A 25,929-nucleotide genomic window follows, 5' to 3' on the forward strand; every position below is an offset into this window, starting at 1 on the left:
AAGAAATGGCTACAGTTATTACTATTACTAAAAGATCCTACACTGTCCAATGGACCAGAGTGAAATTTTTCCATTATTGCATCCCATGCTACACTGTAATTGTCCATGTTCACAGTTTTACTTCTAGTAATGAGGTTTGGCTAGTCCCTGCCACGGGTGAACCATAGTCCTCTCCCTGTACCTGTGTTAGACAAGGCATGGCTTCAGAATTCTTCCAACACAGCTCTCTCAGGTATGCAAGGTACAATCAAATGCATAGACCATGAGCTCTTTGAGGGCAGGGGTTGTGTCTTTATACAATCAGCCTGGCATGCTCCATGGCACAGCAAATGCTCACTCACTGGTTTTTGGATTAAACTAAGATACGGTAAAAGAGAAGTCTTATGTTTCAAAATTATAAAAAACATAAGCCAACGCCCACTGGTTGCATCATCAACCTCGGATATAACTTACTCGTACAATGCTTGTGTCATTATTATCACACCTATTCTTCTGAATTTCCAGAACTTTCCCCAAGCCATGGATCACGCCCTTGTCAGTGGCTACGTTGGTATAGTTGATTGGAGCCTCATTTACATAGAGCTGTGAACAAGATGGTTAAACGTGACCTTTAATTGCAGTGGTTTTAAGGGAGATGGGGAAGGTGAGCCCGGAGGCGACCGACATGACAACAGCCTAGGAGATCTTCCCATACCTATCTGGAAGGCAGCATGGAAAGAACTCAGCCTAGGAAGAGGGAGTCCAAGTAATAGACCTGCATTTGGCACCATCTATGTGACCTCTGGAGAATTGCTTTCCCTCTCTTTCATATTTTTTCCTTTGTAAAACAAAGAAGTTGATCAGGAACATTTCTGGGGTCTCTCTTCATCTCTCAAATTAATCAGTTCTTGTGTGTTTGAAAAATACTGCAGTGCCGGCATCTTACATGGGTGCTGGTTTGAGTCCCGGCTGCTTTACTTTCAATCCAGCTCTCTGCTATGGCCTGGGAAAGCAGTAGAAGATGGCCCAAGTCCTTGGGCTCCTGCACCCATGTGGGAGATTTGGAAGGAGCTCCTGGCTCTTGGTTTCGGATGGGCCCAGCTTGGGCCATTGTGGCCATTTGGGGAATGAAACAGAGAATGGAAAATTTCTCTGTCTCTCCCTCTCTCTGTAACTCTACCTCTCAAATAAATAAATAAATCTTAAAAATATATATTTATAAAAAGAAAAATGCTATCTCATGATCTTTGTTTTAGGGCCCATTGACAACACGGCTCTATAGACATGCTCAGTTGCACTGTAGCCTGGTGGTCCCGGAGGGATGGAAGCCCTCCACAACCAGGACATGGAAAAAGCAACTCGTCCTTGAGCTCGTCTCTACCTCATGGTTAATTTATAAGCAACCCCTGAAAAGGCTACCTGACAACTAACAAGAATAAGAGTAACTAGCTATGGATTGTGAGAGATGGTGTGTTTGGATGGATCTTTGCTTAGTGTGTCCATAAGCATTCAATTCCGAGAACTAAGTCAGTATCTAAAGCTGCCAAGTCACATTCAGCTTTGAGCTGTAATTTGTTCTGTTTTGATATTTTCTTGGGAAAGGATAAATGAAACTCTTAATTCATTAAAGAATATAATGAATGTAATTGGAGACCAAAGGTTTTTTGAAAAATTGGGGTGATGTGTGGTACGTGTTTGTGGAGGTAAAGCAGGGCTGAGGTTGAGAAAGGAGAACAATCCTGTATTATATCCTGTATTATACCAAGTTAGTATTCAACAAGGGTTTAAAATTCACACAATAATTCGTAAATTAACATCTCCAATTTAAAAAGATGCAACTAAATACTTAAATTTGTATTTCCACTGAATGTTAGTGTCTCTTATGAGTTCCTTGCAATCAACCAATTTCCATTTGGATGTTGGGATAAGTCCAAGGCTGGGCTTCATGGAGGTGCTCTCAGGTCTGTGTATATTTGGAAAACTAACAGGAAACCTTCCTTAGTCTCAAATAGTGTGACAAAAATTTCCAGAATTCCAAGATGCTATTTTTTTTTTTTTTTGACAGGCAGAGTGGACAGTGAGACAGAGACAAAGATCTTCCTTTTGCCGTTGGTTCACCCTCCAATGGCCGCCGCGGTAGGCGCGCTGCGGCCGGCGTACCGCGCTGATCCAATGGCAGGAGCCAGGTGCTTCTCCTGGTCTCCCATGGGGTGCAGGGCCCAAGTACTTGCGCCATCCTCCACTGCACTCTCGGGCCACAGCAGAGAGCTGGCCTGGAAGAGGGGCAACCGGGACAGGATCGGTGCCCCGACCGGGACTAGAACCCGGTGTGCCGGCGCCGCAAGGTGGAGGATTAGCTTAGTGAGCCGCAGCGCCAGCCTCAAGATGCTATTTTTTAAAGGCCAAAATAGAATAGTTGATGTTGTAATGCTGTTTAATTTGGCATGAAAAAGTCTGAATGTTTCCCATGATTGGATATATACTGAGAATTGTGGGCTTACATTAAAATTTTGATTTAAACACATCAATTTACTTAAAAAGAATTTTTCCGTACTTCCATTCTCCTAAGAGAAAGTAAATGAGTATTAATACAACTAAAGCCTCTACTGTATGAAAAACTTTTGCTCTGGATCAAAGAATTTCTGCGTAAATAGAAAAGAAACATTATAGCACTGAAATAGATCCTCTAACTTCTTTGGAATATTGATCTTCATATGATGAAATAAAAGATGATAGATAAAAACCAAAATAAAAATGAAAGCTATCAAAAATGTCACTGTTATTGTGGAAAAATCAGAAAATGAGTATACTTAAAAGGGTGGAACAACCGGGACTTGAACCGGCACCCATGTGGGATGCAGGCACTGTAGGCAATGGCTTTACCCGCTATTCCACAGAGCCTCCTCCCACACTTGATCTTAGCCAAAACACCAAGAAGCAATAAAAAGACCCTTTTAAGTATACTCACGTTGATTATCTGAAGGCTGGAGACAGGGTGGGTGATGAGCAGGACAATGTGGTTCAGTCATTACTTTATGGTGAAACACAGACAACTGTTCTGTGTAGGTAGGGTTTGGGACTCACTGGTGGGATTATCTCAATATGGAACGGATGAGGATTGACAGGAGCTGAGACACTGGTTACTGGGTTTTAACTAAAAGGATCACACCTGGTCGTTGCGGAGAAAGAAGCCAAGGAGGTAGGAGAAACCTAGCATGGTCTCCCGGTGCATGCCATGGTGCAGGTCATTCTTCAGGAGTTTCTCATCCAGGACCACGTGATACCGCACTATGTCCTCCTCCTGAGCCACACAGAGAATTGGAAGTGAACCAAGAGATCAGCCAGTCCATTATGGGTCTGCTCTACAGTGCCAGAACTGGGGACATCACCATGAGAAGCAACAACATGTTGGAGTAGAAGTTCAGTGGGTATTAAACACCAAAGTGAGTTGTGGAATATATTACCTTGAGAACTTGCAAACTTTCCATGTAGGATGGCCAAGCACTTGTTCAGTGACTCTAAAGCCCAGATAGAGGGTATGAATGTTGGGGTGGGTTGCAAAGGAGACAGTTTTGGGTGGAACTGCTCTGAAGTTGAGAGTCCCTGCACCCCAGCCTCTTCTGGGATGATGAGTGGAAGCCCAATGGGATGTCTCAGAGACCCTCCTCTGTGGCTCATGTCCCAAGCTGGGTGGCATGTAGGACTGGGGTCTGAGTCCTGAGCAGTCTCCTGGCCGTGGGCAGCTGAGCTGCTCACAGTGAGCAAGGGACAGGAGAGCGGGAGGTGTTTCCTGGGGTGCAGATGTGTGGCCACATCTGAGCAAAATGGCACCTCATATCTGATCCAAGATGGCTGCCTGGTAGGGCGGACAGACCCCCCTCCAGCACAACCAGCAGAAGCTGGAGGTGAGCTATGGGTTTTAGAGTGGTTCCTACCCTTTTAATACCTCTTCCCAACCACCAACACTTCCTGCCCCTGGTGAAACCAACACTGATTGAGAGGAATTGAAGCACGACGTGAGGGAGGAGAGAAGGTTATGAGTTGTCTCCCACTGCAAGCCCTCCCTCCCATGCTCTCTGCTGGGGCTGAGGCTGTGATACACATCCCTTCTTTCCCCTAGGGCTCTGGTTCTGCTGATGGCAAGCACTGGAGGGCACGTGTGAGGCTTGGGCTTACTCCTTCCCTCTTGCTTCCAGCTCCTGTGGATCCCACTTCTCTTCCTTGGCAGTGGCAGCTGAACGGGAGGGCAGTTTCCTAGGACTCATCATGCCCTCCCCACCTCTGAGGCACCAGCCGGGCAATGCTACCTCCTGCATGTCTGAGTTTTGGGCTCACTGGCCCCTTCTTCCAAGATCAAAGACACCAGCCCCTGCTGAACATTCCCTGTGCCATAGCCTGAGGTTCCTTTAAGGTTCCTGTTTTAATACTTCCAACCTCCAGGTCTTGCATGCTCTCCTGCCACTTCTACCTCTGTGATCTCTCCCACCCGTTTCTCCCTTTATACCCAATAAACAGTTTGCACTACTGAGTTCTCTCCGCTTCAGTAACTGGTGTGCTTTGTGTCTCCTGAAGGACCATGACTGGTTCACGGGCCAGGCCCTCTTCTTTGGCTGTCTGCCTGCACAAACAGTCCGTCCCTGCAGATCCATGCTGCTGACGTCACAGCTCTTCAGACCAGGAAGATGTCAGGGACTGGGAGCAGCAGCTATGAGGATCCTTCCTGGTTCCTAGGATGCCTGCACGCTTGTGTGTAGGGGCTTGGACGCACTAAACAGAGCAGCTTGGGCACGGGGGTTTTGTGTGGGGGTGGAATTTCTGCACGAGGTTATGTTAAGAAAGTGGATATGGACGAGGGGCTTTGATGAAAGACTGAAAAGGCATAAAACTGATGCACTTAAAATGTTGAGCGTCTGACTGTGCACTGAATAACCTCCCTGGCGCTTGTTCCCTATACCTACTAGAGTTGTGACTTTCTTCTCCCTGATGTAACTCTCGATGGCGTCATTGTTGGGGGCGAACACCGTGTAAGCATCGGCAGCCTCGATTGCATTCACCAGATTATATTGCTGTGGTGGAAAGAGACCAGAGCGTGTGAGCGGTTCCCATCCCCAGGCAACCCCAGCCAGGCTGGCATGCAGGGAGTGTGGTACTTGCAATGACGTATCCCCGGAAGATGGAGTAGTCGGGCATCTGCTCCAGCCGGGTGAGCAGGTTTGGTAAGGAGCCGGTGAGACCTCTTTGGGGGACCAGCACCTGGGAAAGGAAGCCCCCAAATTCTGTTAGCACATGTCACTAGGATTTGCTGCTTCCCGATACACATGAAAATCCTATTACTTTCTTTAGACAGTACAAGGAATTGATATTAAAAACATGTTGAAGATTACTCAGATTGAAAGTATTCTAGGACGCAAAGTGAAAGGGAGGAAGAGACTTGGAGGTGTTGGTTGTTCAGTTTTATGTATTGTCCTTAAACCTCCCCTTGTTGGAGAAAATTCCACAATGCCCCAGAGATCTCATAGCTCCCCCAAGTCACCTAATCCAGTTTTTCATCTTTCAGTGAAGGCCTGAAAATCAAACTGAAATGCAGCAAGCTGCAGTAAAATCCACTCTGTTTTCTCTGCAGGCTCTTCATTTCTTGTCCTAGAAGTCTGCAATCTACTGCAACCCAAGAACCTGAATCTGGCTTGTGAAAAAGCTCTGTTTGGCTCATGCAATGTCAAAACAAACAGGGCATTTTACCATAAGATGTGGATTTCTGGCTTCCTTTAAAAACATCAGTCTGCATTCCTGCAGACAACTCAGAGCTGCAGAGGGTAGCTGCAGTCATTTTCATCATAGTCCACACTCGCCTTCCACCTGGTTCCCCTCAGTCATCTTTGTCATGTGCATGGTGTCTATGGGCATTTGAGTGATGGCTCACCTTCTGGACAAAATAAATGTTTCTATCTTCTCATTCTGACTAGAACCTTCTCCAACTGAAGGATACAAAACTGGAATGTTTTAGTTTTTTCTTTTTCCTCCTTTTTTTTTTTCAAATATTTATGTATTTACTCAAGAGGCAGAGTTACAGAGAGAGGAGAGAGGTCTTCCACTCCCCAAATGGCCACATTGGCCAGAGCTGAGTTGATCCGGAGCCAGGAACCAGGAGCCAGGAGCTTCCTCCAGGTCTCCCATGTGGGTGCAAGGGCCCAAGCACTTTGGCCATCCTCTGCTGCTTTTGCAGGCCACAAGCAGAGAGATGAATCAGAACAGGAGCATCCAGGACACAAACTAGTGACCATATGGAATGCTGGTGCTGCAGGTGGAGGCTTAACCTGCTATGCCACAGCACCTGCCCGTGGAATGTTTCTCTAATTCAATCAAACGCCAACCAACATTTACTGAGTGCCTGTGATGGGCCAGGCAGTAGGTACACAACCATGAGTGAGGCCTGGCTCCTGTCCTCAGGGGGCTTCTGGCATGTTACATTGGCAGCCCCATCTGGACTGCTGGTCGTATTTGAAAGTAAAGTTTTATTGACACACAGAGAAATTTGCTTCATAGAGTCTAAGGTTGTGTTTGCATCACAGTGGCAGAGTTGAATACCATTTATCCTGTAAAGCTACAGTTTTCTCTCTGACTCTTTATAGACCCCATTTTTAGAGAAAGACTGGTACATTCCTGAGTTTTTGGGTCTGTAGGGGGAAGAGGTGTTTGAAGGGATTTCACAGATTCGAGAAGCACGTTAACAGAATCTGATGATTTTATGAGCATGTCACATAGTAATGTGCAATGATGAAGTCCACTGCAAATTTAATAAAAGGAGTCACCTTACTCTAGAAGTTTGCATCTCTGAACAGGGGTACACAGCACAGAGTAAAGTGGACTGGAATTGAGCTCCACCCTACACTTGGGCAGGCACTTTTAAGTAGGGTGCAACCTGAACAACTGTACTTGATGGTCCTGATGGAGGTGACCATGAAGTCAATGGGCAGACACAGAGGGAGCTCCTTAGGGAGCCAGTGCAACCCAGAGGTTAAGCAGAGAACTTGAATCAGTCAACCCCTGCCCATGACTCTCATGTGTTCACAAAACTGCCTCAGCCCAGTTAGTTAACCACAAGGAACCTCTGCCATCTCACTCGAGAAGTGAGGACAGTCTAGCACCTCTTCTCTCAGGGGCGTTGTAAACATCAGATGAGGAAATTCAGCACCTAATGTTTGGCACAGTGACTGCTCCTGGCAGATCCTCAAAAACCCCACTTACTTTTGTATTCAGGGAAAGGTGTTCATGCTGTTGAGGAACACAGAGAGGTGCAGCCCCGTGCTTCTGGGATACCCGCCTAAGTCTCAGAGGGATTGAGGACTGACACCATAGCAACTATCATCATAGAGGGCATAGTTATGCCACATGAGCTCCACACAAAGAAACCCCAGGGGGTTGCAGAACAAGCAGGGAATAAAACCATTTGTTGAGAGTCTTCTAGGGAGCAGGCCTTGAGACAGGAAGTGTTTAATCCTCACAGGAGAAGAAAAATGAGACACAGAGAAGTTATGTGACTTGCCCAAATTCATACATCTAGCTAAATGTGCATTTCCAGATTCTCTGTGACTCTAGAATGGCCTCTTTTTAAAAAAAAATTATGGAGATTCTAAGATGGTGGATTGGGGAACAAAATACTGCACTAGGCTAGGGATAAATAGTAAAAAAAACCCTCTAATGTATAGAGTGTGTGCTCTCAGGGGAAAATTGGAGAGAAAATTGCACTGGAAATCCTAGAAGAGGAAGAAAAATGCCATGGACCTATGTGAAGGGTGCAAATGTATAGCACAAATATGGACAGACACACAGCACATGACTGCAGCAGCTGAGAGTCAGAGAGGGTGGGAGCTTGGAGATGGAGGTGAGACAGGACTGCAGCAAACCATGGTGATATAGCCAGAGGGAGAGCATGACCTGAGTATGGACTAGTGGTTGCTAGCAGTTGCCCGCAGACCCAGTGGATGTAGAGGGGACACGTTTATCTTAACCCAACTTCCCTATAACAACACCCACTGCCTGGCTGAGAAACGGCTGGCACCATTTTGGGTTTGGGCGGGAGCTGTGGAGGCCTCTGTTTGCACACAGCAATTGGCTGAGACAGATACCATCTTCTCGGCAGTAATGGCAGCAGTGGTGGGAAGAGAACAATGTTCAGCTAGTGGCTCTTATGTGCATGTGTGATGCAGAGATTCTAGTGGAGGAAAAAAATCTGCAGTCCTCACTGATTTTGAGCCTGACCGGGAGGTGGCTGTACACCCACATTGGACTATAAAGTGCCCAAAGCCTCCCAGGATCAAGATGCCTAGGTGGAGCTGGCTGGGCAACACCTGCCTCTCTGCCAGGGCAGAGTGCCAGGGCAGAGTGAAACCTCTACACCCATAGGCTGTTGGGAGCCTTGTGTGTTGAGACTGTGGGGACTCATTGGTTACACGAGAGGGTGTAGAGTGTAGTTGTGACTCTGGACAATTACTGGGTGTGGCTCCACATGCTTGGAGCTTCTTGATTGCAGGTCATTGAGGCAGGGACCATGCTTATAGTGAGGACTGCACAGATCATTTGTGAGTTCATGTAGTGGCCTGGATAAGTGTTAAACACACTGGGGCTAACACACAGGCATTCCTCAGCTTTGAAGAGAGAAGGTGAAGGGGTGAAAACATCAAAAGAAGTGACCATTCTTCCCTTTTGTTAAGAAGAGGAGATCTATCATGCCTAACTTGGGTGTAACTCTGGATATTCATCCCACCCTAGAGCACTGACAAGAACTCCCTACCATACAGCTCTTGGTATTCACTGAAAGTACAGACATTCCTGTAAGCCACAGAGGCAAAGCTCAAAGACAAAAGCCATCAGAGGAAAAAAAAAACAATTAACTCTACAAATGCCTAAAAATAAATGTAGAAATTCATGAAAGAAACAGGAATAAGGATGACACCATAGACTCCCCAACCTCTGCCAAAGAAACACCACAACATTCCAATATTAAAAAGTGAAGATGAAGAGATTGATGAAATGTCAGAAATGGAATTCAAAAAATTAATCATAGGTTTACTCAAAAGCAATCAGAAGCAAATCCACAAACTAAACAAAATCATACATGACATATAAAAATTTTTCCCATGAAATTGATATTTTTAAAGAGAAATCAAATGAAATATTAGGAATGAAGAATTTAATAGATAAAATGAAAAAATGCATTGCAAAGACTTAACTAGAGAATTGGTGGGGCAGAAGAAAGAATATCTGAGCTAGAAGAAACATCTTTGGAAATCTTTCAGTCAGACAAAAAAAAAAAAACAGGAAGAAATTAGAAAACTTAAAATCAGTGTTGGAGATTTATGGAATACTACCCCAAATGATCCAACATATGAATTTAGGTATTCCTAAAGGTATGGAAAGAGGAAATGGACTAAAGGCCTATTCAGTGAAATAATTATGGAAACCTTCCCAAATTTGGAAGAAGAAAGGGACGTCCAAGGACATGAGGCATATAGAACTCCTAACAGACATGACCAGAAAAGATCTTCACTACCACACATTGTAGTCAAACTCATCACAGTAAAACATAGATTCTAAAATATGCATGAGAGAAATGCCACCAGATTACTTTCAGAGGATCTCTAATTAGACCCACATCTGACTTCTCATCAGAAATCCTACAAGATAGGAGATAATTGTGAGACATAGTCCAAATCTTAAGAGAAAATAACTGTCAACCAGGAATACTGTACCCTGCAAAGCTGTTATTTATGAATGAAAATGAAAGAGACCTTGTACAACAAACAGAAATTGAAATAATTTGTCACTGTTCATCCAGGCTTATAAAAGATGCTTAAGGATGTGCTACACACAGAAACAGAGAGATAGCCATCATTATGAAAGGATGTGAAAGCAGAAAATCCCCTAGTAAAAGTACAAAAGAAATCTGAAGTAAACAATAGGAATATTTATGGAAAAATGGCAGGGCCAATTCATTACTTATCAATAGTCACCTTGAATATAAATGGCTTTAACTTTCCAGTTAAAAGACACAGACTGGCTGAATGGATTAAAAAACAAGGCCCATCTATTCACTGTCGAAACACATCTCACCAACAAATATACATGCAGACTGAAAGTGAAAGGTTGGAAAGAGCTATTCCATGCTAATGGAAAGCAAAAAAGGGCAGCTTTTGCCATCCTAATATTAGAGAAAATAGACTTTAACACAAAAGCTGTTAAGAGAGACAGAGAAGGGCACTGTTTAATGATTAAGGGATCAATTTAACAGGAAGATGTGATTATAATAAACATATACACACCCAATTACAGGGCACTTGGATATTTAAAAGAAATGTTAATGGACCTAAAGGGAGACATAGACCCCAATATAATTGTAATAGGGGACTTCAATACCCCACTTTCATCAATGGGCAAATCAACCAGACAGAAAGTCAACAAAGAGACAACAGAGCTAATTGACACCATGGATCAAATTGACCTAACGTATCTATAGAACTTTCACCCACATTTGCAGAATACACATTCTTATTAGTGCATGGAACTTTCTCTGGGATAGACCATATGCTAAGCCATAAAGCAAATCTCAGCAAATTCAAAAAAATTGAAATCATACCATGCATCTTCTCTGACCATCGTGGAATGAAGCTGGAAATCAACAATTCAAGAATGTATAGATTATATGCAAACACATGGAGACTGAACAACAGGCTGCTGAATGAACAGTGGGTCATAGAAGAAATAAAAAAAATTTCTGGAAATGAATGAAGACACTACCTCATATCAAAACTTATGGGATACAGCAAAAGCAGTGTTAAGAGGGACTTGTATAGCAATTGGTGCCTACATGAAAAATTGGAAAGATATCAAAAGAATGAGCCATCAATGCATTGCAAGGAACTAGAAAAATAAAAACAAACCAAATTCTAAATTAGTAGGAGGAAAGAAATAAGTAAAATTAGAGAATAAACAAAATTGAAATTAAAAAACTATATAAAAGATCAGTGAAGAGATGGAGTTTTAAAAAAATAAACAAAATTGATAAACCATTTGTCCAACTAACCAAAAAAATGGAGAAGACCTAAGTGAATAAAATCAGAGATAAAAAAAAGAAATGTAACAGACACCACAGAAATAAAAAGAATCATTAGAAATTACTATGAAGAGCTATATGCCAAAATATTTGGAATTGCAGACCAAATGGACAGATTCCTGGACACATACAAGCTAACAAAATTGAGTCATTAAGCCATAGAAAACTTAGACAAATAACCAAGATGGAAAATGAATCAGTAATAAAGACCCTCCCAACAAAGAAAAGCTCAGGATTGTATAGCTTCATTGCTGAATTCTACTAGACGTTTAAAGAAGAACTAACTTCAATTCTTCTCAAGCTATTCAAAATAATTGAAAGGGAAAGAATCCTTCCAAAATCCTTTTATGAAGCCTGCATGACCTTAGTTCCTAAACCAGAAAAAGATAAAATAGATAAAAAGAAATTTAGATCAATATTCCTTCAACATAGAAAAACACAGATACAAAAATCCTCAACAAAATATTAGCTAATCCAACAACACATCAGAAAGATTATTCACTCAGACCAAGTGGGATTTATCCCTGGTATGTGGGGATGATCCAACACTCACGAATCAATAAATGCATATATCACATTAACAAACTGAAGAACAAAAACCATATTGTTATCTCAATAGATTCAGAGAAAGCATTTGATAAAATACAACATCCTTTCATGATGAAAATCTTAAGCAAATTGAATATAGAAGGAACATTCCTCATCACAGTCAAGGCAATTTATAACAAATCCAAGGCCAGCATCCTATCGAATGGAGAAAAGCTGGATGCATTCCCCCTAAGATCTGGAACCAGGCAAGAATGCTCACTTTCACCACTGCTATTTAATATAGGCCTAGAAGTTTTAGCCATAGCCATTAGGCAAGAAAAATAAATCAGAGGGATACAAATTGGAAAGGAGGAAGTCAAAGTATCCCTATGGGTAGATGACATGGTTCTATATATAGGGTATTGAAAAGACTCTGCTAAGAGACTATTGGAACTCATAAAATTGTTTGGTGAAGTGGCAAGATATAAAATCAACACAGAAAACTCAATAGCCTTTGCATACATAGACAGTACCATGGCTGAGAAAGAAGTTTTAAGATCAGTCCCATTCACAATAGCTCCAAAAATAATTAAATACCTTGGAATAAATTTAACCAAGGTTAGCAAAGAACTCAACGATGAAAATTATAAAACACTAAAGAAATAGAAGACTTTAAAAAATGGAAAAAAATCTTCCATGTTCACGGATTGTAAGAATCATCAAAATGTCCATAATATCAAAAGCAATTTACAGATTCAAGGTGATCCCAATCAAGATACCAATGACATTCTTTGAAGATTGAGAAAAATTGATTCTAAAATTCAAATGGAAAGACAAGAGACCTTGACTAGCTAAATCAATCTTATACAACGAAACAATGCTGAAGGCATCACAATACCTGGTTTCAAGACAAACTACAGGGCAGTTATAATCAAAACCACCACCTGGTACTGGCACAAAAGCTAACTTGTAGAAAAACGGAACAAAATAGAAATGCCAGAAATCAATCCAAGTATCTACAACCAACTTATCTTTGATCAAGGAGCTAAAATCAGTCCCTGGAGCAGGGACAGTCTCTTCAAAATGATGCTGGGGAAATTAGATCTCCGTGTGAAGTATGAAACAAGATCTCTCCCTTACACCTTACACAAAAATACACTGAATATGTATCAAAGACCTAAATCTACAACCTAATACCATCAAGTTACTTGAGAACATTGGGGAAACCCTGCAAGACATTAGCCTAGGCAATGACTTCTTGAAAAGGAACCCAGAAGCACAGGAACTCAAAGCCAAAATTGACAAATAGTATGACATCAAGCTGAGAAGCTTCTGCACTGCAGAATACTCAGCAATGTGAAGAGGGAACTGACAGAATAGGAGGAAATATTTTCAAACTATGCAACTATAAAAGGGTTAACATCCAGAATCAATAAAGAGCTCAAAAAAACTGAACAACAAAATAAACAATATACTTAAGAAATGGGCAAAGGACTTGAACAGACATTTTTCAAAAGAGGAAATTCCAATGGCCAATAGACATTTGAGAAAATGCTCAGGATCACTAGCCATCAGAGAAATGCAAATCAAAACCACAATGAGGTTTCATCTCAATCCAATTAGAATGGATTTCATACAGAAATCAACAAACAAAAATGCTGGTGAGGATGTAGGGAAAAAGTTACCCTAATCCACTGTTGGTGGGAATGTAAACTGGTAAAGCCACTATGGAAGATGGTATGGAGATACATCAGAAATATGAATATAGGCCTACCATATGATCCAGCCATCCCACTCCTGAGAATTCACCCAAACCAAAAGAAATCAGCATATGGCAGAGTTATTTGTACACTCATGTTCATTGCAGCACAAGTCACAACAGCTAAGATATGGAATCAAACCAAATGTCTACCAACTATTGACTGGATACAGAAATTATGGCATATATACACTACAGAGTATTACTAAACTGTAAAAAAAACCCTTTCTTTTGCAACAAAATAGACACAACCAGAAACTATTATACTTAGTGAAATAAGCCAGTCCCAAAAAGACAGATATCATGTGCTTTCCCTGATCCAAGGACACTAATAGAGTACCTAAAATGTAATGTATTGGAGTGAAATGGACATTTTGAGATTTGATGATTGCTTACAGCCCTGTTTCTTCCATTGAGGAAGTGTTTTTTTCTTCCTATTATTTGTTGAACTCTTACTTAGTGTAAGGTTAACCAATTATACAATCATTAAATAAGCTGAAAATAGATCTTTGTAAAAGTTAACAGTGGGAGGTCTGGCACTGTGGTATAGTGGGTGATGCTGCTGCTTGTGGTGTTGGCATCCTATATGGGTGCCATTTTGAATCCTGGCTGCTCAACTTCTGATCCAGGTCTCTGCTACAGCCTGGGAAAGCAGTGGAGGATGGCCTAAGTCCTTGGGCCCCCATACCTATGTGGGATACCCAGAGGAAGTTCTTGGTTCCTGGCTTCTGATCAGCCTGGCTCAAGCTGCAGCAGCCATTTGGGGAGTGAACCAGTGGATGGAGGACCTCTCTCTCTCTCCCTCTGCCTCTTTGTAACTCTGCCTTTCAAATAAATAAATAAATCTAAAAAAAATGAGAGTTGGGGTGTGAGAGGGAGGAGAAAGAGGGTTGGAATGTGGGCAGGAGGAAGGGTAGGATGGGAAGTATCACTATGTCTCTAAATCTGTATGTATGAAATACATGAAACTTATATAACTTAAATAAAATTTAGAAAAGTTTATTTATTTGGAAGACAGAGAGTGACAGAGACAGAGACATACAGAGACAGACAAACAGACATTGAAATCTCCCATCTACTGGTTCACTCTCTAAATGCCTGCAACAGCCAGGAATGGGCCAAGCCAAAGCCAGAAGCCAGAAATTCAACCTGGGTCTCACATGGGTTGCATGTTTGTGAGAAATCATCTGCTGCTTTCCCCAGTGTGCATTAGCAGGAGGCTGGAATTTGAGTAGAGCAGGGGCTTAAAATCAGGTACTCCAACTGTCTCATCTTTTGGAAAAAAAAAAAAAGCTCATCTCTAGAATTTGCCCTCCTGAATCTGTGATCCTCAGTGATGTGGACTGCATGGGTTAAGGAAGGTAGGACTAGAATAGATCCTCATGATAATAACGTTCAGTGTAATGGGTCAGGGATCTAAACCTAAGACCAGAAAACATTCGGGAAACATTGCAAGGCATTGGCACAGGCAAAGACTTCTTGGATAAGAACCCAGCAGCACAGGCAATAAAAGCAAAAATAGACAAATGGGATTATATCAAGCCAAGAAGGTACTGTACAGCAAAGAAAACCCTCATAAAAGAGGCAACCAACACAATGAGAGAAAATATTTGCTAATTATAAATCTGATAAAAGATTTATATCCAGAATATATAAGGAGCTCAAAAATTCAACAATGAAACAAACAATACAGTTAAGAAATGGACAAAGGACATGAACAGGCATTTTTCAAAGGATAAAATGGACAACAGACACATGAAAAGGATGCTCAGGATCACTAGCCATCAGGGAAATGCAAATCACAATGAGGTTTTACCTCAACTCAGTTAGAATGGCTGTCATACAGAAATCAACAAACAACAAATGCTGGTGAGGATATGGGAAAAAGGTATCCTAATCCACTGTTGGTAGGAATGTAAATTGGTACAGCCATTATGGAAGAGAGTATGGAGATTCCTCAAAAATCTGAAAATAGATGTACCATATGATCCAGCCATTCCATTCCTGGTAATTTACCCAAAAGAAGTGAAATCAGCATAGGGAAAGAGTTATTTGTACAACAATGGTTACTGCAGCTCAACTCATAATTAGTTAATATATGTAATCAATCCAGCTGTCCATCAATTGATGGCCGGGTAAAGAAATTATGGCATATATACATTATGGAATACTACTCAGCCATAAAATTTTGTCTTTTGCAACAAAATGGATGCAACTGAAGACTATTATGCTTAATGAGATAATCCAGTTCCAAAAAGATTAAATATATATTTCCTCTGATTTGTGGTAACTAAGATACAGAGTATAAAAAGTAATATATGAGCAAAACTACCATTTGAGATTTTATTATTGTTTATAGTCCTTGTCTATACTCCTGAGGAACAGAGGTTTTTCTAATTACCACTTGTTGGATTCATTACTGAATAGTGGGTTAAACTTGCAATTATAAAATAAACTGAAAATATGCCATTGTAAAAATTAAAAGAAAAAAAGAAAAGGAAGGAGGAAGAAGGGGTGGGAGCAAGAGAGGGAAGGAGTGAGAGGGGGGGTGGGAAGTGTTATCATGCTCTTAAAACTGCACATCTGAAATTCATGAACTTTGGTTGCTTATATACATCAAAAGCTAATGCTCAATGTGAGAGATGGGTTGGGGTGTCTTCCTACTAAGCAGAGTGTATTCATAAAAAACGGAGCAGAAAAGGTAATTTTATGTTTTTGTTTATTTATTTATTTTTGTTTTGAAAAGCCAGGGTTGGAAATGCACGCTTGATAAATAATGTTACTTTGCATTATCTGATGTCATAAATCTGGCATGGTTGCTTACACATGAAGAGTCATTCACTTAAAGATGTGGTACTACAGCAGAATTGCAAAATCTTTGCAAAACAAGGCATACAGGAGTCTTACAAATAGCCTCTTCTTTCTAAACAGCTGACTTTTTCAAAGCTTAAAATAAAAAGGTGTTGGGCTGGCGCCATGGCTTAATAGGCTAATCCTCTGCCTTGCGGCGCCGGCACACCAGGTTCTAGTCCTGGTTGGGGCGCCGGATTCTATCTCGGTTGCCCCTCTTCCAGGCCGGCTCTCTGCTATGGCCCGGGAAGACAGTGGAGGATGGCCCAAGTCCTTGGGCCCTGCACCCGCATGGGAGACCAGGAGAAGCACCTGGCTCCTGGCTTCGGATCAGCACGATGCGCCAGCCACAGCGGCCGTTGGAGGGTGGACCAATGGCAAAAAGGAAGACCTTTCTCTCTGTCTCTCTCACTATCCACTCTGCCTGTCAATAAATAAATAAATAAAAGGTGAACATATCAGTGCCACGTGAAAACATGTTTAGTTAAAATGCAGTTAGTTAATTGCTTTTTCCAATCTTTGACCTCCAAAAGTTTCCAGAGTTCACTAAATTCTAACTTTCATTTTTAACTAAAGATTCTAATACAGTAACTGGGAATTACAGGAGAGCTTGCAGTCCCTCTTCTTATTCTTCTTCTTCTATTCCCCCTCTTTCTTACCTTTGAAAAACTCTCGTAATACTTTTTCTACCACTTCCATTTTTTTCCTGTAGGTCCTTTGTTACCTCATGCTTTTAGGGTGCAGTAATGCAGAGAGCCAAATAGGATATGATGGAGAATGGTAGTCTCACATTAGAATACACATAGGTAAGTGGGTATTGAGTTTGATAGAAATGATAGAGCCTCTAAATGGTTTAAAAATAAACGTAATGACACACAAAGCTTTTCTCTTAAGGCTATGTTATCTTTTTTTTTCCTTACAGGAGGACAAATAACCAAGAAGAGATGCTACCAGGGTGGAATTTTGTACCTTGTTGATGATGTGTATCACGCCATTGGTGGCTACGTTGTCACCATCCACAATGGACGCTCCTTCAATTGTGACATTCTGTAAATGCAAACCACGACAGGAAGATGAGACTCTGGAGTACACACACAGATTCGTTCATTTTGAGAAGCAATAGCTTTCATACTTTGGGGCCATAGCCCACCATGAGAAATATCTTTAAATTTTGACCCATTAGATCTCGATCTCTTAATCTCTTGATCTCTAACACACACACACACACACGATGAGAGTACTTTCCCCTACTATGTGGGAGGCCCTCTGATCTCCAATTCCACACCACACTATTCTATTTTATCAAGAATGTGCTGGTTGAGGCTCAATAAAGTGACCTCGCAGTATGGAAAACACCAAGAGTCAGTGTTGTGGGCCAAAATGTGTCCCCATGTCCCCACCATTCGTATGTTGAAGTCCTAACCCCAGGACCTTGTTCTGTGACATATTTGGAAATAGCATCATCACAAAGGTGATCAAACTAAAATGAAATCCTTGGGTGAGCCAATCCAGGATGAGTGGTGGTACAGGGGAAATTTTCAGAGACAGCAATGGTGAGAGAACATTATGTAACCTTGAAGATCAGCTACAAGCCAAGGTGGAAGGCATGGAGCAGCTCCTTCCTGTATGGACCTCAGAAACAGCCAACCTCACTACCATCTTGCTCTTGGACTTCAAGCTTCCCAAACTGTCAGAGAACACACTCCTGTTGGTTAAGTCACCCAGTCTCTGGTCTTTCGTGATGATGGTTCCAGCAAACCAGTGCTGATGGTAACTGACTTTCCTAGTCAGAACTCAATCGCTGGGGCTGGCACTGTGGCACAGTGGGTTAAAGCCCTGGCCTGAAGTGTCAGCATCCCATATGGCCACCAGTTCTGGTCCAGGCTGCTCCTCTTCCAATCCAGCTCTCTGCTATGGCCTGGGAAAACAGAAGATGGCCCAAATCCTTGGGCCCCTGCACCCACGTGGGAGACCCGGAAGAAGCTCCTGGCTTCAGACTTCAGATCAGCTCAGTTCTGGCCATTGTGGATATCTGGGGAGTAAACCAGCAGATGGAAGATCTCGGTCTCTCTCTCTCTGTCTCTCTCTCTGTCTCTCTCTCTGTCTCTGTCTCTACCTTTCTCTGTAACTCTTTCAAACAAATAAATCTTAAAGAACTCGGTGGGGAATGGGGCTGAGTGAACCCTGATACCCACCCCAGCCACCAAACAACATTGACAACAAAGGGGCTCTACTCTCTCTGGTTCCTCTCCTCCCCATCATGACCTTTTGTTTGAATTCCTGCTTGGAACCCTTAGTGAAGAAGCTGAATTGTGTCACCCTAAGCAGTTCCCAAGTCAATTCTGCAGAGGCCTGAAAGGAAGCACTCCTGGCCACCTTGAACATCACTTTTGATTAATGGGAGACATTTACACCAGATGGAAGAATGAGATTAAAAAAAGCTGTGTCTTTCAGGGCAGGTGTTTGGTGCAGTGTTTAAGATGCCATTTGGGATGCCCGCATCCCAGATCAGAGTGTCTGGGTTCATGTCCTGGCTCTGCTCCCAATTCCAGCTTCCTGTTTATGTGCTCCCTGGGAGGCAGTGGATGATGGTTAAAGTACTTGGGTCCTTGTCACCCATGTGGGAGATCCCATTTGCATTCCTGGTACCTGGCTTTGGCGGAGCCAGGTCTGGCTACTGCATGGGCATTTGGATACTGAACTAGTGGCTAGGAGAGCTGTCTCTCCTAGCTTTTCAAATGAAAAATTTAAATCCCATATGGGCACCAGGTTCTAGTCCTGGTTGCTCCTCTTCCAGTCCAGCTCTCTGCTGTGGCCTTGGAAGGCAGTGGAGGATGGCCCAAGTGCTTGGGCCCTGCACCCACATGGGAGATCAGGAAGAAGCACCTGGTTCCTGGCTTCGGATCGGTGTAGCGCCTGTTGTAGTGGCCATTTTGGGGGTGAACCAATGGAAAGAAGACCTTTTTCTCTGTCTCTCTGTCTATAACTCTACCTGTCAAATAAAAAAAGGCATCTTTTCTGGTGAGTTTCTCTGGAGTGTGGATCTTGATTAATTTATCTTTGGATCTACAGTACCTAGGATACACCTGTCATAGGAGCGTTCAGTTAATGCTTACCAAGATAATCAATGGTTTAAAACATCAATTGATTAGCATTACTATATTAATAATTTCATGAGGAACACACACATATGAAAATCATGTTACACATTTTATATACAATTTTGATTTAAAAAACTTGGTAGAAAATAATACTAGTGCCACTAGAATTATCATAATGTGATATAAAAAATCCATGGCAGCCTATATAACTGTTCCCTACTTTATAAAAGAAATCATCTGAGGAACCACATACAGTTAGGGATTAACAGCCACAATGTTTTCCACTAAGAGGGAACAGAAATATAATTCTCAAACATTTTTGACTGTGGCCCATGGTCCACAGATAGAGCAGTTGTCACTTCCCAGGGCACTCTTCAATACCATTTTGTAAAACTTAGAGAAAGAGTTTCATGTATTTATTTTTTAAAGAGTTATTTATTCATTTGAAAGGGAGGGAGGAAGGGAGGGAGGGGGAGGGGGAGAGGGAGAGAGAGAGAGAGACAGAGAGAGAGAGAGAGAGAGAGAGAGAGAGAGGCAGACAGATAATATCTTCCATTTGCTGGATCACTCCCCAAATGGCTGCAATGGCTCAAGCTGGGCTGATCCAAAGCCAGGAGCCAGGAGCCTCTTTTGGGTCTCCCATGTGGGTAACAGGGGCTCAAGCTCTTGGGCCATCTTCCATTGCTTTCCTAGGCCATTAGCAGGGAGCTGGATTGGAAGTGGAGCAGCTGGGACTTGAACCAGCACCATATGGGATACCACAGGTCTTGGCTTTACTTGCTGTGCCACAGCACTGGCCCCAAAGAGCTTTAAAATCTTGCCACATGGGAATAGCATTGTGGTGCAACCTGCAAAACTGGCATTGTACATCAGAGTGCTGGCTCAAGTACTGGCTGCTCCATTTTAGATCCAGTTGCCTGCTAATGTGCCTGGGAAGGCAGTGGAAGAAGGCCTAAGTGGTTGGGCCCCTGCCACCCACATGGAAGACCTGTATGAAGTTCCAGGCTGCTGGATTTGGCTTTACCCAGCCCCAGATGTTGCAGACATTTGGGGCATGAACCAACAGATGGAAGATTTCTCCTTTTTTCTCCCTCTAACTCTGCATTTTCAAATTATCTATCTTCCTACCTACCTAGCTGAAACAAACCCTGCCATAGGCAGCCAGGCAGCCAGACTTCCACATGGAACTCTGAATCTGAGTCTTGCTGCATTGTAGAAAGTGCCAGAGGATGGGAGCACCTCCAGGGCTGGGCTCTTCCTTGGGCACTGCTCTATCTCTAGCACCTACACTCATGTCTGGTTCATAGCAGGTGTCCAGAGAGATTTGACTGACCTTTAGTTCATAGAAAATTATATATTTATAATGACTCAATTAATAGGTTATTAGTAATAACTTCTTAGTTAACTGTAAATCAAAATAAGAGTTGTGAACTTGTACACCCTTCAGCCCTTTTAGACAAGCCTGCTTCCAGTGGAAGGAGCCTGTGATCTACCAGCAGGAAGAAGATCAGTGCTATAGACTGATGTGTGTGTGATTCTGGGCATACTGATCACTGTTGCAGCTGGGTGACACTCATACGGAGGGTTTTTTCTAGTTTTGTTCATGTTTGGAAACAATCATAATGCAAACATTTAAAAAAATGTTTGTGAACAAAGATCTCATCGTTTCAACTGGGTGCAAACTGTGAGCTCTCTTACCCCATCCACCTTCTCCAGGTGCAGGAAGTGGCCCTGCAGAGACGTTGCGAGCGCATCAGAAGCCGACACGGTCTGCAGGTCTGCCACTCCGTACGTGCCGAGGAGCGTATGGTACCTGAAACAACAGACCACAAGGGCTATAATTAAACATCATGCATTGAGAAGAGGCTCTGGAGTGAGACAGCCATATTCAAACCTCCAGTTCCTCCTGCAGTTGTTAGCTTTGGCTTGAGTTAGCTAATTAACTGCCCTGTGCCTCAGTTTCTACATCTGTAAGGTGGGAATAATTAAAATACTGTTCTCTAGGGCTCTGGAGAGGAGTAAATAAGCTATATGTAGGGGCTGGCATTATGGCATGGTAGGTAAAGCTGCCACCTGTGATGCTAGCATCCCATTTGGGCGCTGGTTCGAGTCCCAGCTGCTCCACTTCCAATCCAGCTCCCTGCTAATGCCCTGGCATAAGCAGTGGAAGATGGCCCAAGTGCTTGGGCCCCTGCTACCCATGTGGGAGACTGGGATGAAGCTCCTGGCTTGGCCTGACACAGTCCTGGCTGCTGCAGTCATCTGGGGAGTGAACTAACACGTGGAAGACCTCTCTCTCTCTCTCTCTCTCTCTCTCTCTCTCTCTGTGTGTGTGTATCTCCCTCTCTCTTTGTAACTCTTTCAAATAAAGAAATCTTTAAACAAGCTATATGTAGAGCAGATGGAACAGTGCTTGGCTCACAACTGGCTGCCAGTAACTGCTGATGATTACTGTCCTGGGGGAAGGAGGTGGGGAGGGGCAGTACCAGGACACGCGCAGCTCCATGGACTGGAGGACCCTGTGGCTTCCCCACCCTGAACTTCTACAGAAGGGTCACACTGATGTCAGCCAGATATCACAAACAATAGAATATATAATACCTACTTTATTAAGGCTGGAATATTGCTCTGTGACAACCAAAAGCTCTTCTCATCTTGGTCCATGTCCTCGATAGCTTGTTGGGATGGCACAAGGACGGTGAGGTTCCACGTGGCTGACAGCATGGGTTGTAGAGAGGCATTCTGGATCACACATGGAAGGAAGACAAAGAGGTCTGACTCATGCTAGGGGACAAACGGGGCTGTGTGCTTGGCAGGGATGATGGTCTCCCTGGGGATGTAATTCCATGGCTACATGGAAGACGTCAGAGGTTTATTTTCCCAAATCCACCTGCCCACTGAATGAAGCCTCATATTCCCTTGTGAGACACATTTCCTTTTATTTAAATGCCTGAGGCTTGTCAAAATGCAAATTTTCATGATCAGGTCACATTTTGAGTCATTCTAAGTCCTTTATACTTTAGCCTAAATAAAGAATCAAATAAATAATCTTGATAGGAGTGTGTGTGTGTGTGTGTGTGTGTGTGTGAGAGAGAGAGAGAGAGAGAGAGAGAGAGAGAGAGAGAGAGAGAGAGAGAAAGATGTGCAAAGAAACTTGAGAATTCCTGGATGTCTTCGGAGTAAGGGTGATGGTGAGACTGCAGGAACAGCTACAGCATGGGCAAGACCTGGAGGCCAGAAATTAAACTCTACATAATTTTCATGTTTGTTTATAGAACCAGCTCTGGTTGGGGCCGGTGCTGTGGCGTGGCAGGTAAAGCCGCCGCCTGCAGTGCCAGCATCCTATGTGGGAGGACACACACACACACAAACACTCCTATCAAGATTATTTTTCATTTAGGCCAAAGTACAAAGGACTTAGAATGACTCAAAATGTGACCTGATCAGGAAAATTTGCATTTTGACAAGCCTCAGGCATTTAAATAAAAGGAAATGTGTCTCACAAAGGAATATGAGGCTTCATTCAGTGGGCAGGTGGATTTGGGAAAATAAACCTCTGACGTCTTCCTTGTAGCCATGGAATTACATCCATAGGGAGACCATGATCTCTGCCAAGCACACAAGCCCCGTTTGTCCCCTAGCATGAGCTGGTTCTTGGCTGCTCCACTTCCAATCCAGTTCTCAGCTTTGGCCTGGGAAAGCAGAAGATGGCCCAAGTCCTAGGGCCCCTGCACCAGCGTGAGAGGCCCAGAAGAAGCTATTGGCTTTGGATCGGTGCAGCTCTGGCCATTGCGGCCAACTGGGGAGTGGACCAAGGGATGGAAGAGCACGCTCTCTCTCTTTCTGCGTAACTCTTCCAAATAAATAAATCAATCTTTTTTTTTTTTTTTTTAAAGAACCAGCTCTGGGTAGAAGATGAAGCATGCTTCTGTTTAAGGATCAGATTTTCAGAAGAAAAAAAGCCACGACTTGTAGTATTTGCCGATTCCTCCGGTGTAAATACTCCTATTCCTACCCACATGACAGCACCAATAGTGAAGTGGGGGGTGTGTGTGTGCATAACCAGCTCTGGTGAGCTGTAACAGCTGGGTCCACCACATCACAGGGCAAGCTTCTGTTTGTAGGGTGAGGTCAAGTGCAATTAGTTTGGGTGGAAATCAGGTGCTCAAGGTCCCTCATCTTGTATGGGGGCTCTGAGACGGGAGCTATTCTCAAGTGGGTGCTGACCAGGCCTGACTTACTTTGGCCTGTAGTTATTCACAGGGAGAAACTATTTGTCATGATGGTTGCCTGGGCCAGGCATCCTGGATCCTTCAAAGACGACAGAGATTCAGACAGCTGGGTGGGGTGGGGTTTGGATTCTTGAACACAGTACTTCTTGGGTGAAGGGTAAGTGCCTCTGGACGCACCGGGCTGAAAGCTAAGCACACACGCAATCTCCCAGATGGCAGTAGTACATCCAGATTCAACTTTGTGATTCACAACGTGAGTTGTGTTAACCTTTTAAGAAAGATGTCCGTGATGAATGAAGCCATCCATGTGAATCTGAACGGATAGGAGAGCTCTTAGCCCTGGTGCATTCTAATCATCTGGGAAGCTTTTAAAACACACTAATGTCCAGGCAAATGTCTGACTAATCCAATCAGAGTCTCTGGGAGTGGGAACCTACACCTGATATTTGATAAAACGTGTTCTCTGTGATTGCAACGAGTGTTCAGGGTTGAGAGCAGCCGCTCGGGACGGTGGCTCTCCCCCCTTCCCAGCTGGAGTTTCACTATTATACACAGCCCAAGTTTCCAAAAATAGTGTGCATCCCCAATCCTAAGTCCCAGCAAAGGTACTCACATGAATCCATTGGTTAAACACTGCTGCCTCCGAGAGAAACGACAGTTCCTTATTCATATCGGCAAGGGCGGGTGGGTAGAGCGAGAAGAATGAACAGTGAGATGCGGAGCTGCAGGGGCTTTGTGACACCCCACGTCACCACCCTGGGGCTGGGCGTGCTTTCCTGCCAGCCTCGCTGATGTCCCAGGGAAGCGGGGGCCCAGCAAACTGGAGTTCTGTGTCGCTGGAGCTTCCTATTCTCTTACTCACAGGGGGCTTGAGTATCGTCTGTACTCAAAGAACTCCAGAAACTTCGACTGAAGCAAAGACCCAGAACCAGAGTTCTGGTTACAAGAGCTTGGCCACACAGCCTCTCTGTAGGGTCACCAAGCCCAACCTACAGTCCCTTTCAGAGCCAATGCTGAGTAGCAGCTTGGAGCATGGACTCAGCCTGCTGGGTTTTCATTCCACCATTTCCTTGTTCCTTCACCAACTTACTTAATGGGCCTCAGTTTTCCCATCTATAAAATGGGGAAAATAAAAGCTCCAGTTCATAGGTGAGAGAAATAGAGGTGTTAATGTTTTAAAGGGCTTGAAATCGAGGCTGTCATGCTGTAGGAAAGCCTCAGTTTAAGCCACACTTATTTCTAATTGACTTGCTGTTGAATTTTTTTTTTCTGTAGAACTTATTAACATATATATTGAACTGCCACCATTGGCTTGGGGTAGTGTGAAGGGAGGATGTAAGATATGAACGCCTTCTGCTCTTATATAGCTTGCAGTTATTTCGGGGAAATGAAGGCTTGAAAAGATAACAACATTGCCAGTGGCCCAGTGACACGTGAAGGTGTGACAGGGTTAAAATAATAAAAAAAGAAAGCCCTGTACTTGGAGTCAAACAAGACTGGGTTCCATTCCTGAGTCTGCTGTCTACTTCCTGTGTGATCTTAGGTAAGCAGCATAACCTCACTGAGAGCCCAAGAGCCTAATCTATTTAGATATGAAAATGAAGTACATTCATGCATGCAAGATTATCTTAAAACTATATTAAATGCTTCAATAAATGGCAATAGCAAGTACACACAACTTATATAAAGATGATGCACATCAGAACTGTCCCAATTCCTTTAGAAAATACTTGAGGTTGTTGAATAAGTTAGTACACACATGCTAAGAAGAACACTTCTGGGTAAGTGAGTAAGTACAAGAGCTGAGATGTCTGCGCACCCCCTGCAGGGGCAGTTTAGGGGGGTGGAGGCCTGTGCTGGATGTGAACTGAGGTAAGAGGCTGGGCCTCGGGGACTGAGGAACCTGGGCAGGTGTGGAGCTGGGACAGTGACAGGTAAGCCAGGAGAGCACTGTTGAGTGAAGTGCGAAGGCAGCTGGGGTTCAAGGCTGAGCATGTGGACTTCATCTTGTTTGTCGCAGGAAGAGAGGGACCCAGTGAAATTAGAGTTTCAGAAAATGTGGCCCATGGACAGTGGGAGAACATTCTAGAGTCTGTGCTCCATGATCTGGTGTCAGGAGATGGCCCCTTGGCCCAATGTGGTGAGAAGAACAAACAGCAACGGTGAAGGGTGAGGAGACCCCTAGTGGGTGGGAGGGCGAGGTCCGAGGTGCAGGGCAGCTCCAGGAAGGAGCCCGGGGGCGAAGTGCCCGTTTGGATGGGCGCTGGGTCCTGAGGGATTGCTGGGCTGGAGCTTTTCAGAAGGAAGAGAGGCAGAAACCAAACTGCAGGGAACTGAACACAGTGAGTGATGAGCTACGGTGCTTGCTAT

At 43.5% G+C, this 25,929-nt stretch overlaps 1 protein-coding gene across 1 annotated transcript in view; it reads right to left on the bottom strand.

Moving 5' to 3' along the window:
- The window catches only part of STAB2 (stabilin 2), a 206,502-nt gene that overhangs the window by 75,209 nt on the left and 105,364 nt on the right, over positions 1-25,929 (bottom strand). The window contains exons 28-35 of the mRNA XM_062203017.1: positions 24,173-24,220; positions 21,933-22,069; positions 21,026-21,140; positions 17,196-17,273; positions 5,134-5,232; positions 4,938-5,045; positions 3,149-3,280; positions 454-582 (exon numbers count right to left, since the gene is read on the bottom strand). Of these exons, the coding sequence (XP_062059001.1) occupies positions 454-582; positions 3,149-3,280; positions 4,938-5,045; positions 5,134-5,232; positions 17,196-17,273; positions 21,026-21,140; positions 21,933-22,069; positions 24,173-24,220 (846 nt within the window). The remainder of the gene's footprint in view (positions 1-453; positions 583-3,148; positions 3,281-4,937; positions 5,046-5,133; positions 5,233-17,195; positions 17,274-21,025; positions 21,141-21,932; positions 22,070-24,172; positions 24,221-25,929) is intronic.

The sequence above is a fragment of the Lepus europaeus genome, chromosome 10 (assembly GCF_033115175.1).
Source record: "Lepus europaeus isolate LE1 chromosome 10, mLepTim1.pri, whole genome shotgun sequence".
NCBI lineage: Eukaryota > Metazoa > Chordata > Mammalia > Lagomorpha > Leporidae > Lepus > Lepus europaeus.